This window comes from Anabrus simplex, chromosome 12 (assembly GCF_040414725.1).
Source record: "Anabrus simplex isolate iqAnaSimp1 chromosome 12, ASM4041472v1, whole genome shotgun sequence".
Taxonomy (NCBI): domain Eukaryota; kingdom Metazoa; phylum Arthropoda; class Insecta; order Orthoptera; family Tettigoniidae; genus Anabrus; species Anabrus simplex.
This window is the reverse complement of record NC_090276.1, coordinates 52,389,694-52,410,922: the sequence shown is the minus strand read 5'-3', so window position 1 is coordinate 52,410,922 and position 21,229 is coordinate 52,389,694. Positions and strand designations below refer to the sequence as shown.

Here is a 21,229-nt window from a genome sequence, read left to right as displayed (position 1 = left end):
AGAAAAAGAATGGGTGGCATACAGGGATTCTGTGGTAGAAACAGGAAGGGACTGCCTAGGAACGGGTGTGTGTAAAGACAGGAAAAAGCGAACATCTTGGAGGAATGATGAAGTGAGAGCAGCTTGTAAACATAAAAAGAAGGCTTTTAACCACGCGTATATATGTCCAAACAAGGGCCGATCCAGACGGAATTGTACGTAAATGAAAGAAACAGAGCGAAACAAATAGTTGTTGAATCCAAAAAGAAGTCATGGGAAGATTTTGGTAATAATCTGGAAAGGCTAGGTCAAGCAGCAGGGAAACCTTTCTGGACAGTAATAAAGAATCTTAGGAAGGGAGGGAAAAAGGAAATGAACAGTGTTTTGAGTAATTCAGGTGAACTCATAACAGATCCCAGGGAATCACTGGACAGGTGGAGGGAATACTTTGAAAATCTTCTCAACGTAAAAGGAAATATTCATGGTGGTGTTGTAAACAACCAAGTTCATGGGGAGGAAGAAAATGATGTTAATGAAATTATGCTTGAAGTGGAAAGGATGGTAAATAAACTTCATTGTCATAAAGCAGCAGGAAGAGATGAAATTAGACCTGAAATGGTGAAGTATAGTGGGAAGGCAGGAATGAAATGGCTTCATAGAGTAGTAAGATTAGCATGGAGTGTTGGTAAGGTACCTTCAGATTGGACAAAAGCAGTAATTGCACCTATCTACAAGCAAGGGAACAGGAAGGATTGCAACAATTATCAAGGTATCTCGTTGATTAGTATACCAGTCAAAGTATTCACTGGCATCTTGGAAGGGAGGGTGCAATCAGTGGTTGAGAGGAAGTTGGATGAAAACCAGTGTGGTTTCAGACCACAGAGGGGCTGTCAGGATCAATTTTTAGTTTGCGCCAGGCAATTCAAAAATGTTACGAGAGGAATAGACAGTTGTGTTTATGTTTCGTAGGTCTAGAGAAAGCATATGACAGGGTACCCAGGGAAAAGATGTTCGCCATACTGGGGGACTATGGAATTAAGTGTAGATTACTGAAATCAATCGAAGGCATTTATGTTGTCAATTGGGCTGCAGTGAGAATTGATGGTAGAATGAGTTCTTGGTTCAGGGTGCTTACAGGGGTTAGACAAGGCTGTAATCTTTCATCTTTGCTGTTTGTAGTTTACATGGATCATCTGCTGAAAGGTATAAAGTGGCAGGGAGGGATTCAGTTAGATGGAAATATAGTAAGCAGTCTGGTCTATGCTGATGACTTGGTCTTAATGGCAGATTTTGCTGAAAGCCTGCAGTCTAATATCTTGGAACTTGAAAATAGGTGCAATGAGTATGGTATGAAAACTAGCCTTTCGAAGACTAAATTGATGTCAGTAGGTAAGAAATTCAACAGAATTGAATGTCAGATTGGTGATACAAAGCTGGAACAGATAGAAAATTTTAAGTATTTAGGTTGTGTGTTCTCCCAGGATGGTAATATAGTAAGTGAGATTGAATCAAGGTGCTGTAAAGCTAATGCAGTGAGCTCGCAGTTGCAAACAACAGTGTCCTGTAAGAAGGAAGTCAGCTCCCGGTCGAAACTATCTTTACATCGGTCTGTTTTCAGACCAACTTTGCTTTACGGGAGCGAAAGCTGGGTTGACTCAGGATATCTTATAAGTTAGAAGTAACAGACATGAAAGTAGCGAGAATGATTGCTGGTACAATCAGGTGGGAACAATGGCAGGAGGGTACTCGGAATGAGGAGATAAAGACCAAGTTGGAAATGAACAAGATGGATGAAGCTGTACGCATAAACCGGCTTCAGTGGTGGGGGTCATGTGAGACGAATGGAGGATAGGTTACCTAGGAGAATAATGGACTCTGTCATGGAGGGTAAGAGGAGTAGAGGGAGACCAAGACGAGGATGGTTAGACTCAGTTTCTAACGATTTCAAGATAAGAGGTATAGAACTAAATGAGGCCACAGCACTAGTTGCAAATAGAGGATTGTGGCGACGTTTAGTAAATTCACAGTGGCTTGCAGACTGTATGTATGTATGTATGTATGTATGTATGTATGTATGTATGTAAAAGCTCAACATTGGGAAGTCCGTGGGTTTAGATGATGTTAGGAATGAGCAAGTCAAGAATTTAGGTGCAAAAACCTTGGAATTATAAACTATGAGTAATTTCTTCAATTGGCATATTCGTTCTGAGATAATCCCTCAGAACTTGAGACAAAAGTGGTACTATTAAAACCAGGCAAGACACCACACGACCCCAAGAACTTCAGGCCTTTGTTTTTTGTGAGTCACCTTCTTTAAAACTATTTGAACATTTTATACTTAAATGACTTCTCTTGTAGACAGTAAGCTAATTAATCAAAAGGCAGGCTTCAAACAGATCAAGTGCCGAACCTTAGTCAGTATATTGAGGATGGATTTCAGAAGGGTCTTGTAAATGGCACTGTTTTTGTCAATCTGAGTGCTGCTTACGGTACAACCAACCACCGACTTCTCATGCACAAGCTGTTTAAAATGACGGAAGACTTCATACTTATTACAAGAATGATTCAACGCTTGTTAATGAGGAGAAGATTCACAATGACGCTTCAAGGTAAAGAAAGTTGCTGCAGGAACCAGAAAAATAGTCTCCCATAGGGTAGTGTCTTTGCACCAATTCTCTTCAATATTTACACAAATGATCAATTTATTGGACTGAATACCAAGCAGTTGAAACTGAGAAACTCAAACAGGAGGTAGACAGCCGTCATCCCCTGTATGGTTGTGAAATAGCATAACTGTGTCTCAGGCCATGGAGGAGTTTCATTAACCCTTAATTACCCTGGGTCACAGAGACCCAAGTAAATTTTTTAAAATCGGTTTTCTTTGATATAGGGCCTACGGTATGTTAATATAAATTATCGTCAGAACTGTGTAATTTCATCTACTGTTATTTGTCACAGTGCTATAAGAGTCATTGCTGACAGTAATTTCCTTAGCATCTGTTGTTATGAGATTTGACCCAACGCGAGTGTGTGTTCTACCAGGAGATATACATAGAAATGACTATAAAATTAGTAAGCGGCTAAACAAATTTCTTATTTTATGTAACTTAAAAGTGTTATGTTATGGTGCAGCTCCATGGTTTAACTCGTTAGCATGCTGGTCTATAGTCTTGAGTCCCTAGATTCGATTCTCGTCTGGGTTGAAGATTTTGACTTTCATTGGCTGTTTCCGCCAGCTCGGAACTGGGTGTTTGTGCCCCCTTAAACATTAGATTTCAGCGCATGTATTGCTCCTCTTTTGTAAGCGGCAGGTCGCCCATGGGAGTCAAATACAATACCTGCGTAGACCTCTCCGGAAACCACACCTCATTATAATATATGTTCTGTTCTTTCCTATTATTTATCTATCTACAAACTAGTGACCCACCGCGACTTTGCACGTGAGCAAATATTAATTTATAGCGATAACTTGCTCCTTTCTCCCCATGCGATATTTAAACCATTCCCAAGCTTTCACTAAAGTGGTGATAACTCCTAAACCATACATGCAACGTACTGACAGATATGTTATACTTAATAAGATTGAGGAGAAAGCAATTTATTTTTTATAAAGATTGTGTGATAATCTCAAAACATGATTTCTAATATATTCTTTAAACTGCAAACATTGTTTCTTTTTTTTTTTTTCCTCAGTGACAGCTTACATGAGAGTTCTATGTTAGGTATGGTTGGCACTTGTGTGTTCGCAATGATGAAGGAAAACTTGAAGTGAAAGTTCATTGGATTTACTCATTTTGTGGTGTAATTGATCAGGTTCCTGCAGTGGTAAATCACTTTCATTTATCGGCTTATTTATGGAATGACACAAAGAACAATTGGTCACCAACAGAGTATCAACACGTACACTAAATATGGAATGTATCCTTTTTCATTTCAGACTATGCTTAGCTATTTTTTAAAAAAAAAATCAAGGTCGTGGTGTTTGACATTTCAGTTGAAGGAATGTAACATCTATGCTAGCCCTCCCTTTATCACACATTCTCTTTGCCCTTTATTGAGGAGGGACAAGTAAGATGACATGTTGTTCGCTTGTGAAACAATCTGCGTAACTTTGAAATTACTGTCGTGAAATACTGTATTTTGAGTAGGTATACCTGAAAACATACCATTTTGGCTGAAATCCGATTAGATTTACTGCTGTTCAATATTCTTTTATGTATATTATTACATGCAAAGTCCTTTTGCTCGACGTAGCAATTTAAATCACTTTGGTACAAAGACGAAGTATGGTTAGAATTCACGTATTTCATATTTATCCAGCAACAACGTTCTAACCAAGAAAAGAGGAAAATATTAACGGTCATACTGTTATAACCTTCCTTTCTGTGAAAAGGGGTAAAAGTAGAAAATTGGCTCTACCTTAGCTAATCCGTGCTTCGGAACAGGCCAAAAACAGAAGCTATGTGAACGCAAAATTCTTCGTAAGCCATAATCTTTTAAACTTTCCATGAATTCAAGTTATAACTTTTCATTTTTTCGACATGTATCAGCATGTGAACAGCACTACTAGGGATACAATTGTGGCATTTGTAAATAATGCAATTCTACCTAGTTATTTCATGGTTGGGAAAACTTAAATAAAACGAGACCACGAGTATAATTATTGCTTGACTTGACACCCAATATCTATTTAATTGAACACTTTGCCAGGTGACGAAATACTCCGTACGTCTGTATTAAGCGACGCATTTCACTGCAATTTATCGTTTGCGTATGAGCCAACCAATCCTACGATGTCTTGTCATCTGTTCCAGGCGCGCCGGCGTAACACAACGCGCCAAACAAAAGATTCCGAAGGAATCAGCAGGCTCTTATATGTTGCGAACTGCCTCCCTATTGGGCGCCCACCCTTTTTCTCCATATTCTAACGCTTTTGTTTTACTCCGTACATACTGCAATCTGAAGAATCTGTATTGAGGACGATCTTGTGTGCATGGGCCTTAGAAGGACTTCATTCTGATATTCAGAAATGTCTTTGATAATGATTGTGTGACTGTGTAGGGGGGCATGTTAAAGCGGAAGAATGTCTGGCTCAACCAATAGAAATTGAGGTCTAGTGGTCGGCTGGTATTGATGTCACGGAGCGCACACTCTGGGCAAATCAACTACTACTTTCTTTACGTAGAGAATAATGGAGTTCGTGCAATGTGTGTTGTGAACTGCGGTTCATTTTTGATATATAACAATAAGGATATTCCATTTGAAAATTCCAGTACCTTTAATTTCTTGTTTGTTACACCCTGATTTTTGTTGGTAGTGTCTCACACGTACGAGTAGTGCTTCAGGCCTTGGCCGGTTGTTCCTTGTGGTTGATCGTTTCTAGCGCTTGCTGTACGCATTTACGTCGCATTCCGCCATTGTTGGGGAAAATTTTTCAACGGTATGGATCGAGTAAGGATGTTTGGTAGCTTAGAGTGAAACAAATGCGTTACGGGGTAAGCTAAATCTGTTATTTGTTTATGTCTGGCATGTACACTTGTTTTATCGTGTTATTTTTCCAGTAACGAGCGATTTAATTTTAGTCACCCATCCGCGGCCTCGCTGCTTCGTTTCATAAGCTCGGGCTTTGTCACGTGGGTGTGCTGTTTGGGGGGGTACGCTTATATCGTAGTGTAACTGGTTGAAAAGTTTAGTCACACCCGTGAGGTGTCATTAACATGAAGTAATTATGTACCGACAATATGTCATTATGTTAAATGTTTTTTTAAATATATATTCGAATTGTTTTTGTTTACAGTATTCGTGGAATAATTCGTGCAACCTAAGCAATGCTTTGTCGGCGGATATGATGTGCTCAAGAATGGAACCTGCTGGCGACTGAGGAAAAATCATTGACGCTCTTGGAAGTTGTTGGTTATTGATAGTATTTCGCGAGTTATTAGGTGTGAAGTTATTTACTCTTTCCGAGTATTGAATAACATATCTACTTGTGGCAGGCCAAGGAACCTGCAACATTTTCTGCGAAGTGCGAGATTTCGTGCATCGTTATGTGTATCATGCTGTGTATTGATGTCACGTGCGAAAATAGAACGTGTGATGTGTTTACATGATGATCATACTGTGAGCCTCGTTACCCAATATTAGCTCAGTTTCAGTCTTCTTTGTGTCTCGATTTCTATAGTTCGAAATCCTTGTGGTTATTCTTACAGTTGACCAGTGGATATGAAACCCATGGATGAATGGGAATGAGATTTGCCTCTTTGAGGCGTCCAGATGTGGTTGTCATGGCACCAGCTTTGACAGAAGCTGGTCAATCTCAGAACTTTAAGTTACCTCCCTCTACACATTCCACGCCGGCTTCGCCACTCGGTGTTACGCTGAATGGCTTAAAAAGTATATCGGTTTCCCATTTCATATCTGATGGCCATCTTCTGTGTAAAGATGGACATATAGAAACTAAATTAAATAATAGTGATACCCTTAATGGAGTAAACAAAAATTTCAAGAAGAATGTTACTTCGAACCAAGATTCCAATGGATTTGGCAGTTTAACAGTGCCTGTTGCTACACCTGAAGTGTTTAAAACTTGCGAAGTATTGCACACTACAGAGCAAATTGGAGTAATCTCAGCAACACCATATTCACAGGAAGGTAGCTTTATGATGAATAATTGTGACCCATCTATGGGGGACCAGGAAGATAACATGGGATTACAGAAATCAAACTCATCTGGTTCAACCTTGGAAGCTGGAAAATTTTTGAAGAAGGGTATGAATGATATGGATCAGCTTTTTAAGAATCTAGGTGCTGCAATTTCTGTCGGTGGTTTGGGTAACGGTGGGGATTTAGGGCAAAATGTAGATGACCTCTTTCAAGCAATGGATAACATGGAGTCCGGAACAACGGAATCCGATGTTCAGTTGCCTGGAGATGCTGTTGGACTGGGCAACTTGGATCCCACAGAAAATGTGGGTCCTGAAAGTATGTTTCCGATGCCAGATGGTGCAGATTTAGCTGGTCTCTCGACTTTTGAAAGAGAATTTTTGAATGAAGTGGATATGATGGATATGTGTGTAGATGTTAATTTAGGCGACAATAGTTTAGTGGTAGAAAATAAAGGGTTATCGCATAAAGTACGTACTAAAGAAGCGGCAAAGAAACAGTTTGAATTGGAGCGGAAGAGTGCTTTTCTTATTCGTAGAGCAAAGAAGTTGATGGCTAGGACGATGGGCCAGCATGTGGCTGAGGAAGTGACGGGTGTGTTAGAACAAGCTCACAGAATGATGAAGCAAAGTGCTAGTTCGGAGTTCAACAATCAGAGTGGTTTATTAGCATCAGCGGCCTTCGATGCTAGTGGCACTAGTAACCGTAAAGAGAAGAAAGTTCGAGGAATCTCATCGTATGCTATGGCAAGTTTGTTTCGAAGACTGGAGATGTTGTCTCAGCAGCAAGCTGCTCTTTCTTCGAGACATCAAGTCCCCAATAAGTACTTCGGAGCTGGGTCAAGTGATCATGTGACCACGTCATCATCTAGCAATGGCCCTAGGGCAGTACCCAAGTTCAACTACGAAACAAAGGAGGAATTGGAACAGGTGTCAGGTCAGCTCTACACACAACTGAAAATGGTAGAGAATGCTATGGATTCTGATGCAACAGCAAGCAGTTCTGGTGGAGAAAGCTGCGACGAAATGCAGTCGTACAATAATCCTCATCAGCTACCTCTGTCAATGTAAGTAGACCTTGACATTTCTTCTAAATTTGTGCATGCCAGTGTAGTCTTAATTGTGCTTGGTGGTGATATTTTAATTTTTATTACTGAGTAACCCATAATTGTTTTGGATCTATTTTCCATCTAATTGTTCATCTTGTGGTTACGTGAACGCTACTGATCCACGAAATATCACTGTAATATTTGTCACATATGAAAGGTAATCATTGATTTACTCAAATAAAGTCTAAAATCCTAGGTAGATTAAGAAATAATGGAAATATTTAATTTTACAGAATACATACTTTACTGCCTTTCAGCTCTATACAATTTTTTCTGCGTCGCAGGACTTCCGTGTTTTGTTTGTGTGTAACACAACACTTTCGTGTGTCATGTCTTTGCTCACGGTAATGCTTTGGTGTCGTGTCACTTCAACTGTCAATTGTCTAATAGTGCTGTTCCTTTAATAAAGTAATATATCTATTGGTCCAGGGATCATGCTATTTTCCGGTTGCTTCGGCACGAGATTTAGGTCTTGTAATTTCCTTATTACATGGTGATTTTCGTCGTCAAAAAAAGCGATAACATCCTTAATGTTGTTCACCTCCATTTTGCTTTTTGAACTGTCCGCGCTAGACAAATGCACAAAGATAATAAGAATTCACAGACATGGCACTCCCATTCATCGGTGCCAGCCCTGGACCTCAAGAAACAAACAAAAGACGGCGCGAGCAGCGGAATGCAACATGATGAACTCCTGTTTACAGCTCATAAGTATGTATTCATATTTCTTGCTAGTAACGACGGTATTTCTTAATCTACCTGGGATTCGAGACTTTATTTGAGTAAATCAGTGATTACCTTTCACATGTGACAAATATTACAGTGATATTTCGTGCATCAGTAGCGTTCATATAACCCATCTTGTTTTTCAACAGATTTAAAGAAAAAGTGTGTGTGTGTTCCTGTAGTTAATAGAGTTATAGTCTTACTTGAAGTTTTAAGTTCAATGCTCCTTAGTATTCGAAGGAAAAATCCCTCTCTCATAAGTGTTGATGTTCAGAATTCAGATTTGCTGTTGCTAGAACTCATTTTGCTGGAAATCTTTTTGATTTAGAGTTAGAGCCATGTAATTATACAGATCACGGTTGTTGGATCCGTGTGGCAGGCAAATTCTTTCAGTTTACAAGAACTATTAATATTGTTCTTATGGTTTTGATATTTAATGGATCATACAGGAGAAAATTACTCCCATTGTTATTTGTATTGTTGTAATTTTCATATGGTAGTTAGTATTTTAAATCTACTGGAAATGTTTGGAAAAATTCTGAGGTTCAGTTTTTGGTATGCATGTACATTTTTCAGTGATGAGAGTTTTAAGTTTAAATACTTTGGCTTCTAGCATCTTCCATTCATCTGAGAGGATATTGAATGTGATACATTGTGTATTCTTTCCTGAGCAGTGTCAGTTTCCCCTCTTATCTTTCAACTTGTTCACAGGATGGGTTTGTCCTGTGTTGACTTGTTTCATTATCTTATAGTTGTATGCATTTCAGAGATAAGTGTGATTGCTATTCTCTCCATAAACAGGCACATTACAGTCATAACCTGCTTACTACTATTTTTTTAATAAGTATAATAGACTAAATGAAAGTTTTGAACATTATGTACCAGGCCGACTGGCTCAGACGGTTGAGGCGCTGGCCTTCTAACCCCAACTTGGCAGGTTTGATCCTGGCTCAGTCCGGTGGTATTTAAAGGTGCTCAAATACTGGCACGTAAAAAGTCCTGAGGGACTAAATTCCGGCACCTCGGCGTCACCGGAAACCGTAAACGTAGTTAGTGGGACGTAAAGGCAATATTATTATTGAACGTGGATGTCGGTGATAATCGTGAATGGGCTTTCCCATGCGTGGCCTTCAAACCCTCGCGCTTTGCCTCTACATGTTTTGTTTTCGACCTGGCAACACTGCATCCTAAAGCATAATCCCATGCAGTGACCCTAGGCGATTGGTGGAGGGGAGGCGGAAGTGTGTTGACGCTGCCAGAACTCGCAGCCTCGCCGGTTTTTTGCAGGTACATTTCGGCCTGACAATGTATTCGCGTCGCCGTCGGAACTGGAATTCTGAATGTTAACATTGATGCCTTCACGGCCCGTACTTGTAGACGTGATATGGGCTTATGCCGTGCCGAGAAAACAAGGCGAAACTCATTACGTTTCGCAGGGAACTTTGCTCCGCGTCTTCAGAGGAAAATCCCGACAATTCTGAACGATTTATTTATTTATTTATTTTCCTCCGGAGCTGGATTGTCAAAGGAGGATAGGATGCCTATAATCCCGTCCTCTTTGGAAGACCGGCTTCACGTAAAGTTACACTCGCTACTGCTAGAAGTTCCTAGTTCGATCGCATTTTGTGTTAGACAACCAGTGACACAACCAACGGAAAGGAATAGACTATCGTACCTGACGCACAGGTAGTAAGGTCGACCTAACCGTTGATGAATGGTCTTCTATTTTTATTACTGCCGGTTGAGTACCTCAGACGGTAGAGCGCTGGCCTTCTGAGCTGAAGGTGGCGGGTTCGAAATACTGCCGGACAAAATTGCGGCACCTTGACGTCTCCGAGGACCGTAAAAGTAATAATGGGACGTAAAATCAACAAAATTATTATTACCCACTGTACGAGATTTTTACTGTACGTTTAACGGGATTTCATGTTTTGGTCTAGAAGGCATATTTGTATATCCATGAATTACCTATAGCATTACAGATTAAATAAGATGGTTTTGTGCCATGACCTAGATATTAGGCCTCTTTTACCAACAATAGTAAAATGGGTGAATTGCTAATGTGCAAGGGAATTCAACGTCCCTTTATTATACGTTTCTTTCCTCTTTCACTGACGTTAATTTTTTAATAATTCTATGACGAGAATTCATCTCAAGCCGTTCAAAAATTGTAATGTTAATGTTTTTTTTGTTTTTTATGTAAGGTTTTCCTTTCGTCCCACATTGGAAAATGCGACAATTAATTACAACAGACTTAAATCAATGAGTTAGTGTTGACGACGTTTGTTATTTGCGTGAGAGATCTGTTCATTTAGTACAAGAGGTACACTACTCAAGTGCTGAGAGAAGTTGGTAATTAGAATTCGAGTAAAGATGTTCCGCGACCATGCTGAGAGTGGATTATTTTCGGTTACTCCCCGTACGATGTCGACTTGGGAGGTCATAAATTATCTCCGGCATTCGCAGTTACACAATTAACAGATCCGCAATGAGAAGTAACCTGACTATGCTCACGTTGCTTTCACTCTCGCGATCTAAAAGCTATGCTGAGGCTAATATTCAAATACGGGTTTATCCATATGGACCAACTATCAAGAAGTCTTCGTTCATTTTCATACCCGAATTTTAACCCTAGCAATAACATAACCATTTTATTATACCAATAGGAGGGAAGTGATGCGAGTAAAATGTAATCGAATTACTTGTAACGAATAATTTTTCAGTAATTTCTACTAAGGGCCGCGTAGCTGTGAGTTTGCATCCGGGAGATAGTGAGTTCGAGCCTTACTATCGGCATCCCTAAAGACGGTTTTCCGTGGCCGATTCCTTCCCATCGTCGCCATAAGACCTATATGTGTCGGTGCGATGTAAAGGAAGTTGTAAAAGAAATTATTTGCCATTTTTTATGAAGTGTAATTTTTACTCGTAATATAGGTCCACTTCTGGAAATAAAATAGTAATCTTTACATTGTGGTAATCAACAAAGGAACAAAACACAGTGATATGGCGGAGGTAAATTTAATTTCTACTACTGGCGAAACCAGTAACTTCACCAACCTCTCCAGTAGTATTGAAGACATCCTGCAGTATCCGTCAGCTGCTGTGAATGTTCTTAAAATTGAACACAGGTATACCCTCAAGTGCCCCTGCAGAGAGACTTTCCGGCAAATGCATAGATAATACGTTCCCCGATGAGAATGTTAACAGGTTATTTTTTAAAGTAATGACAAATTATTTGAAATGCTAAGTCACTAACTAAAATAATGTTATTGTTTTTCCGTCCGATTAACTACTTTTTGACGGTTTTCGGAGACTTCTAGGTGTCGGAATTTTGTCCCGCAGGAATTCTTTACGTGCCAGTAAATCTACTGGCACGAGGCGGGTGTACGGACTGAGTCAGGATCAAACCTGCCAAGTTGGGGTCAGCACCTCAATCGTCGGAGCCATTCACCCCAGCACGAACTAAAATAAAAAGAAGAGAAATCTTTTGCAAGTTCCAAGTTGAACGTAATTGAGTAAAATATTTCTCGGGTAATAGTAATCTAGCCCAGTTACAGTGGCTATACTCCTGTACAAAAAACACACAGTTGACTCTTGCATTCTATTATTTTCTCGTACTACTTTATATAGACATTTTCGAATGGTTGCCGGTATTTTGAATAGTGCATTATAACTTATGCTTCTCACCCTCCTCAGCATTTGATACACAGTGCACTGTGTAGGTTGTAAGTGTTTGTATTCCAGTAACCTGGATAGAGGCTCTTCAAAATTGGCATGTAGGCTATATTGGAGATAACTGGATACTAACAAGAAATTTTTTGTGCATGAAATACCTGTTAACCACACTTGTGCTGTGTTGTGGAATTAACTCTTTACCACTCTTTAACACTTACAAGAACAAATAACACACAATGTTTCAATGCGTAATGATAATTTTTACTGTTCTAACTCATGTGATATAGGAGGAAAACAGCCATTCTGGTATCCTTCATTATTGGTCACTAGTCACTGTTCAATTTAAAGAATGGACATTTACTTTAGTGACGAATGGCCGCGTGCTGCTTGGTTCCAAGGTGTTTAAACCTTCCGAGATGTCACATTTTCTGTGTTTAGCCAACTATTTCAAATCAAGTACAAAGTTGCTGGAATTGACAATCTCATTGTTTTAACACACTACTACTACTACTACTACTAGTACAAGCACCCTACCGAACAAGTGGCTGTGTGGTTTGGTTCACGTAGCTATTGGCTTGCATTCTGGAGATAGTCGGTTCGTACCCCATTGTCAGCACCCTTAAATGTGGTTTTCCATTGTCCATTTTCACTCCAGGCTGCACCTTAATTAAGGTCACGATCACTTCCTTTCCAATCCTAGCCCTTTCCTATCCCATTGTCGTAAAACCTATCTGTCGTAATCTATAATCTTCATTTCCGTATTGACAATTGCACAATTAAAAATAGGAGAGGATTTCCACCAATCAATACTTATTTATTGTATATATTAAACTACAGGACCGGTTTCGACCTCATATTCAAGGTCATCTTCAGCTGAACCATACATATTTATATAATGAAGCTTTGATTATTAGCGTGAACTGGCGTATATGTTATTCTGTACAATATTGCAACTGTATGTCTAAAATGTTGAAGGTCTTAAAACTAGTGTATAAAACATGTCTTTACCTAAACTAACTTATATATATGTACAAGATAAAAACAGTATAAGCCCAAGAAGAACACGAAGTAGTACATTACAAGCTCGCATGTCAAACACAACTCAACTACACCAACAACAATAAACATAACATCATTGCACAGCTACAAATGGGAAAGGAGCCACTACTTTGAAACCAATGCCATCCAAATTTACGGACACCACAAAGACAACATGAATTGGTTCTAATAAAAGGGCAACACACACAGCAGAGCTGAACATATTTTACTTGAATTTCATCCATACATTTGGCACCTTTTTTAAAAAAAATTTGAAAGTGTTTTATCTCACATACGCACAGGAAGACAAAACTTTTACCCATGCAATTTTACAAACTCCAAGAATTGCAGCTGAAGTGCACAACTGTGAATAAGACTTAAATACGGAAGTTAGTCGATGTATTAACCACCAAGCAAGAACGAATGTTCATATGCATGAAGTGTTTTCATATATTGTTTTTCTCTTGTACATATATATAAGTTAGTTTAGGTAAAGACATGTTTTATACACTAGTTTTAAGACCTTCAACATTTTAGACATACAGTTGCAATATTGTACAGAATGACATATACGCCAGTTCACGCTAAGACGTGCCCCATTTGTATGTGACTAAATGTACATCATCATCATATGGCATTCCTTCAACACCACAATCTTAATCAAAGCTTCATTATATAAATATGTATGTATGGTTCAGCTGAAGATGACCTTGAATATGAGGTCGAAACCGGTCCTGTAGTTTAATATATACAATAAATAAGTATTGATTGGTGGAAATCCTCTCCTATTTTTAAACCTATCTGTGCCGGTGCGACGCTTTAAAAAGAAGAAAAAGAAGACAAGCACCATAGTAGCATTCAACTTTTAGGATATTCTGATTATTTCTGACAGCAAAAGTTGACACTTTGCCACCCAAGGTTTGTAATATAAGGAAGTATACATGATGCAAATCTTACTTAAATTCCTTACAGAGGAGAGATGTGTTCATTGCGATGTTTAGGATCCCACTGGCCCACCCTCAGAAGTAAATTTACTTTCATTACCTGATGAAGAACAGCACCCGCCATTGACAATTTCTGAAGTAGCTACTTGCATTCCTATTGGCCAACATAAAAAGGGTTGCAACGTCATTCCCATCAATGACGATAATTAAATTGTTTTACCAACCCCAGCAGAATAATAGCACAAATAAATAGAACATGTAAAGGAAAGAATGTGGAGTACAGATCTGCAAATATTTGTGGGGACATGTCAAGTCACATGCATTGCACTCGCCTGCATAGAATGCTCTATCGCCTTAGGTGAAAAAGAGTGCACTATTATCGCTCTATAGAATACTAGTGACCTAAAAGCAGCTTTGCTGCCCTACCCCCTTTCCTTGGTTACAGTCCAATGGCTTTGTCGATAGCCAGAATGATGGATTAATTCACTTCCTAAGTAAACAGGTGGGCAGCAGTGTTGACTGCCTGACTACGTCCTCCGCAAGAAGTAAACAAACAGTCATTCCGCATGTAGCTGAATTGAGTTAGTATTGGGTGGCACGGTGTCAATTATTAATTTTCTGGCTCCTGGTTTCCGGCAGAGTATTCTTTATCCATTGCGATAAATTCAGAAGACCTGTTCTTGCCAGCTGTTCACTTTATTAATTTGACCATTTTTATGGTGCCTATTGTTGAGTAACTAGTCAGTCTGAATACCTGTGATAGAGGAAATTCCAAATGGTGTCAACCTTGTCAATAATGTACACTTTTCACCCTCCCTAGCAACATATCTCCAAGGGATTTCTTCAACTCAAGGAACATGGAGTGATATACATAGAGCCCTAGCTATCGCGACTGCTCCCACTTATGCCAAGCTCCTTGCTTTCATCCTTCCTATCCGACCTTACGATTTCTACTGTACCGGGCTCGATACCTGCAGCTTAAGTGCGGCCAGTATTCAGGAGATAGTGGGTTCGACCCCCACTGTCGGCAGCCCTGAAGATGGTTTTCTGTGGTTTCCCATTTTCACACCAAGCAAATGCTGCAGGTGTACCTTAATTAAGTTCACGGCCGCTTCCTTCCCACTCCTAGCCCCTTCCTGTCCCATAGTCGCCATAAGACCTATCTCTGTCGGTGTGATGTAAAGCAAGTTTAAAAAAAAAGTTTTCTACTGTTTAAAAGTTCATCTTTGAATCAGGATTAACGTGTAGCTCTCCAAAACAACTTGAAAAATAATATAATGGTCGCTAGGCAATGCCATTATATTACAGTTATTTCAGCACATAGTCTTGAAGGTTAGTTAGTCATTCCGCAAAATATCCTCCCTCCTTTCTTCTGGCGAATTTTGTTTTACAGGTATTGGTTGCAACATATATATGACGGCTGCCCAGGAAATATAGTTGTCACAACATTGTCAGTTAATTTTGGGTTTACCCTAGGCACAGTTGAAACGGAACCGTCTGGTCTTTTTGCAGTGTCAACTTGAATTATGTCATTTTTGGAAAAAAAAATGTTTAATGCGGGCACATGCCTATTTACTGGGATCAAAATTAGCCTTGTGTATAAGCATTGATCCAATTAGCTCGCTTCTTCTTATTGCTAGGAAATGTAAATTTTGAAATAGCCACCTCCTTATTTGAACAGTAATTGGATGTACATCCCAGGCACACTACACGTTTGTTCCATGTTGTAAAAAGGAGCATACACTACACTAACACATAGTAATAATTATATTTAAATAATAAACTTTAGAGTACTTTAGACAATTCATAATAGCTGAGTGAGTTCACCTAACCTATCACATAACCTAGCAATACTTCCTAACACCAGGCTGCTTAGATTACAGTGCTTTAGTATTTAACACATACTATTGCCGAAACTACATCTTTTACTAATGCATTTTCATTCAGTTACCACTTGGAAACACGAATGAACACTTCTAATAACATTGAAATAACAATGTGCTACCAAACTACCACGAAAACAAGCCTCGTACCTCCATACCAATGCACTAAACGGCTGACGTCTACACTATGGAACTGTCGTGTAGCAGGCTGGAACTTCTAGTTGGCCGTGACTCAGTCAGTTGTAACTGAAAACCTTTTCAATCTGTTGAACGCAAGTTGAATACAGGGTCTTTATTTATGCTTGGCAAGGACTTTCTGGCTCGACCTTGGCCGCTGATGACAGGTCGCTACTGGCCGCTGGCGCACAAAGTTTCCAGCACCTTCTGCAGTTGCTGAGAGCTGAGCTCTGAGATAGTAGGGTGTTCAATGAAGCTACTGCGCACTGTATGTTGTATTGTATAGTGTTTTATTGTGATCGTGTATAGTGCTGTAATGTATGTGAAATATTCGTTACGTGAATGTGTATATCTGCACAATACTTACGTTAAGTGCAGAAAATCGTGCGCTAGGATAAGACAAAAGTTTCGAGAGAAATTTCCAGGGAGACCCATTCCTATCAATCGGACAATAAAACTGGCCTAGAGATTCAAACGTACAGGTTCAGTAAAATAGACGTAAAGGTCGTTATCTCCTTACAAAAGCGTGTTTGGTACGAGGATCATTAGTAAAAATCTGTGGCCCCCTCGTAGCCCAGATTTAACGGCATTTAATTTTTATTTGTGCGGAATGTTAAAAAAATGTAGTTTATGGGAACAACCCTCACACACCAGATGAACTTAAAGACAATATAAGAGCTGCAATTGCATCCATCAATGCTGAAGAACTCGGTAGACGAAAACTTCATTAGGAGATGCCGATTATGTTTGGCAGTGCATGGGGAACATTTTCAGCATAAACTGTAAAAATGGTGAGTAAAATGCATGATAATGATTTTGAGCATCGTATTCTGCCGTACATACGCGCACGTGGTAGCCGGCAACTGAACCGTCATTGGTGGCCAAGGTCGAGCGAGAAAGTCCTTGCCAAACATAAATAAAGACCCTGTATAAATATTACACAATAGCATACCTGTAAAAAATACATCATTAAACAGGGAATAAAAATTCACGTTATTCAATACAGAATGACATAATGTGTATTGTATTCCAACTTGTGTTTGACAGATTGAAAAGCTTTCAAGTTATTGTACATTCACACTAAGAGCATGTATCATTCAATTCATAGTACTTATTTAAGGAAATCTGTTCTTGTGATGCAAGAAGAGCTTTGGTAGAGGATAGGCCTACATATCGAGCATGTTCATCACAAAAAGATGAAATGTCCAGTCGTTGCAAGTTTATATAGACTAGGTCTCAAGCCTAATTGTTTATACCCTGATATGAAACTCTAATCTCGTGTAAGGAGGAATCGCACATTAGGATTTGGCATTTTAAGTCTCTTGTAGAATTAACGGTTCTCAACAAGAAGATGTGGTTCTCATACATAGTACCATTTAAATAAAACAACCTCCTCTCTCACACGTTTTCATGTGTGTAACACCATCTTGTGAAATTGTTGCGGAAGAGAATTCTGGTTTTCTTTAGTTGGCCTAATGCCAGTCATAAACTGGAAACTGCTTGTGATATTCTCTATAAAGGGGGAGGTTTGGACCTATTCATTTATCATGGCTAGAGTAGTTAAGATGAGTAGAAACAGTTTCATACACATGATTTACTTCTGTGTATGAAGATTCTCCTTTATGATTCTCAATATGTGCAGAATGAAAGTTTATGCTTAGCTAAAATCTTTCGTGATCATTTTATCTTTTTATTGCAGTGTTAACAGAGAATTCATAAAATTTTAAAGCTAATTAGGTCAAAATTGGTTTTAACCGACCAAATGTGGTCAAAATAGGATCCTATCGCTAAGTAAAAAAAGCTATGCAGATCCTTGTATGGAATTGTTATATGTGATTGAAAACAGAATTCTTTATACACTGTGAAATGAGTTTAGTTCAGGTGGTAATGCTGGCTTGCTTACTAAATCTAAAACACTTGGGATCAAAACTATCTCTAGAACATGGAGAGAGCATGAGAAAGTGGATTTTACAAGGAAAACTCTCTTTCTTGCCAATAGTGATATGTTTCAGGATCAAACCAAACTATTTCCAGAAACATCTTTTACTTCACAAGTAAAATACAATGTTGGTACTGTCGGTTAATGGAAATCAGTGAAATGAAACAGAAGCATTGAAAGTGAATTTATGGATTTTGTACTTCCCTGTCTGAAATTCACTCCAAAGTTCTTGTAACATGTTTTGTTTTCTGCATTCATTTATGTTACCGTATTATTAATATGTCACTTAGTTGTTGTGAATTACGAAAGCTTCATATATCATTCCCAAGTTCTACATAAATTCAAAATTCTACCTTAAAAATCTACCTTTAAACTTATAAAAATCTATTAACTTTTATTCTAATAATGTTTACTCCAACCCTACGTATAACCGCGGCGGCTGGCATGACTTGAGCCAGCTACATATTCTATTACTAATTTCAAGTCACCTTGATGAATAAAATTATATTAAATACTCAGGTTAAGTGAGCAACTTTTTTTTCGCTAGTTGTATAACTTCATATTAACACATCAAAGGTTTTCGGCAACGCAAGTTTGGAAAAGGTTTGGGAAGGTAACCGCCATGGCTTATTTTACATACAGCACTAGCATTCGCCTGGGGAAACCTTTAAAAACAGTCTTCAGGGCTGCCAACAGAGGGATTCAGACCCACGATCTCCTAAATGTTGGCTCACGTCTGTGCAACCTCCCTATCCCCCCCACTCTTCTGCGGTGTTGGCTGTAGCTCCATTGTGTTGCATACATTGTCGTTCAAGGGGCGAGTTTCTGGCGCCTCAAAATGCGTAAATCCTGCACGAACGGGTTAACATAGTCTCTGTAGACTACCTGCCAAGTGTTTTTTGGATTCTGTGCTGCATCCTCTGTGAGTATACTTTGGGGACTGTAACACTTGTTCAAGTCATCCATGATTCTAGTTTTCTGGTCACTGTTCTTGGCTGCCCTGTTGCCGTCTTTTGTTATAAGACTGGTCCCATATGACAGAACTTGCCAACAACAGCTAATTTTGTTTTATTTGGTGCCTCATTAAATAGTTCCTCGTACTGTTCTTTAACATGAAACAAACTCGGCCCATTCTGATGCCCCTCTCCATATGACCGGAAATAATGTTCCAGAGTAAGTACCTTCTGAGAACCATAATACATATTCTCCAAAATTTCTCTGTACAATGATGTGGTTAAGTGTATGAGAGGACCCTGAGTCCTAACATTGCCACTTCTAAAGACAAGAAAATAAAATATTATATTGTTGAAATGGGAAACATTGGATTTTCTAGGACTTGTTCAAATATTATCCCTCTACTGTCATACCTGTAGGACATCCTCATTCTAACATACATACATTACCATTATAGACTGTTATGCCTTTTAGCGTTCAGTCTGCAAGCCTCTGTGAATTTACTAAACGTCGCCACAATACTCGATTTGCAGCTAGTGTTGTGGCCTCATTTAGTTCTATACCTCTTATCTCTAAATCGTAAGAAGCCGAGTCTAACTATCTTCGTCTTGCTCTACCTCTACTTCTCTTACCCTCCATAACAGAGTCCATTATTCTCCTAGGTAACCTATCCTTAACAAAATGCACTAATTATGGCGATGGCCAAAGTTACTGAAGTTCCCGAATACAGGCACGACCGAAAGGAAGGACCACGTAATCGTAGAGATTTTTTGGCTAGTAATTGCACAGAGGTTTATCTACACTTCTAATTTTTTTTTTTTTTTAAAGTGTGCACTTCTATACAGTGAGTAGTAGTTTAAATGACGACGTTTTGGCGACAAATTGACGTAAGTTATACGCTGCTTGTCACGTTCCTAACATAAAACTACGCAAGTGTATTGGACAAATGCATGTTTGAGAGCAAGACAAGAAATGTTTTATAATGAAAGGCCGTAGCTCGGAATGAAATATACCAAGATTGACGCTGATTCCTCTATACACGATTCCATTCATTAAAAAAATAATTTTCGCGTAGAAGTGCACTTCTGCACCCAATCCGAACATCGCTAGTTGAAACCCGGCATAGGTGGTTATATTTTTGGAGGATAGAAAATGGTTTATTATGCATTCCTTGTCGTAAGATATCGGCATATAAAATCTCTGGTGCCGCATTCGTCCTTCTCCACAAAATGTTCGCTAAAACTCAGCGCAGAATCCGTTTCTCAGCCATATGACCGAACGGACGAAATACCCTGGGCAGTCTAAATGTGTCAAATGGAATTACTTGCACACGATGCCCGAGGCTGTAATCGGTGTACTTAGAGCCTGTTTAATCTGATTTCCCGATGTCATTCTACTCCTACTCGGTGACTTTGCGAACATCGCATTGTGTTTTCAATCGAAGAACTAATGGCAGAAGTTTCTATATTGCATATTTTATTACGTTTTTTTGATTTTGCATCATTATTACATTATAAATGTATTAATATAATAAATGTAGTTATCATTGCGTGGCATTTTTGAAATTGTTAGCGTCAGTGTTGTTCCATATGGGTACTGTAACTCGGGAAAGAAGTACGCTGGTCTGATGATCACTGCATCCGAAAGTGTTGCAACTGGTCCTGTTGTAATTCTCCTTAGGATTTTACCAAATACTGACGGCGTGTTCTGGTATAATCTTATATAGAAAAATCACTTGCTCTGTTTTTGTAGATGGCCTTACATAAAGAGGGACGGGAAGTCTTTCAGAGGGGTCTGGTAAAATAATTTATTTGGATTTAAGAGCATAAGGTACAGTTCCTCTCTGAAGGACTGTCATGAGACCCGTCTCAAGATTAGTAATTCACTAGTCGCGGTACCATTGTGGTGGTGATTTTTGTTTTTAGAGGAAATACAGCTAGGCGACCGTCCTCTATATAACACTATTCAGAGAAAAAATGGGGTTTTAATAGCTAGAAAAACTTCCGTTTTGACCCACTAGCTATGTTTGACGGGAAAATTACTTCGTATGAGAAGGCCAGTAAACATTGCGGGTCTATTTTTAGTCAGTGAGTAGTAACACCCAGTAACGCAAAAATAATCTCACCGTATGCCGCGAACTCAA

General features: G+C 39.1%; 1 protein-coding gene across 4 annotated transcripts in view; it reads left to right on the top strand.

Moving 5' to 3' along the window:
- Positions 1–21,229, top strand: part of nsl1 (non-specific lethal 1) — a 337,743-nt gene that overhangs the window by 31,361 nt on the left and 285,153 nt on the right. For 2 of the 4 annotated variants that reach the window (XM_067156329.2, XM_067156325.2), the window contains exons 1-2: positions 5,178–5,474; positions 5,777–7,708. In XM_067156329.2, coding sequence (XP_067012430.2) covers positions 6,219–7,708 — 1,490 coding nt within the window. In that variant the 5' untranslated portion in view covers positions 5,178–5,474; positions 5,777–6,218. Of the gene's footprint in view, positions 1–5,177; positions 5,475–5,776; positions 7,709–21,229 lie in introns of those variants that run through there. The other 2 variants (XM_067156327.2, XM_067156326.2) reach the window with 1 other exon arrangement.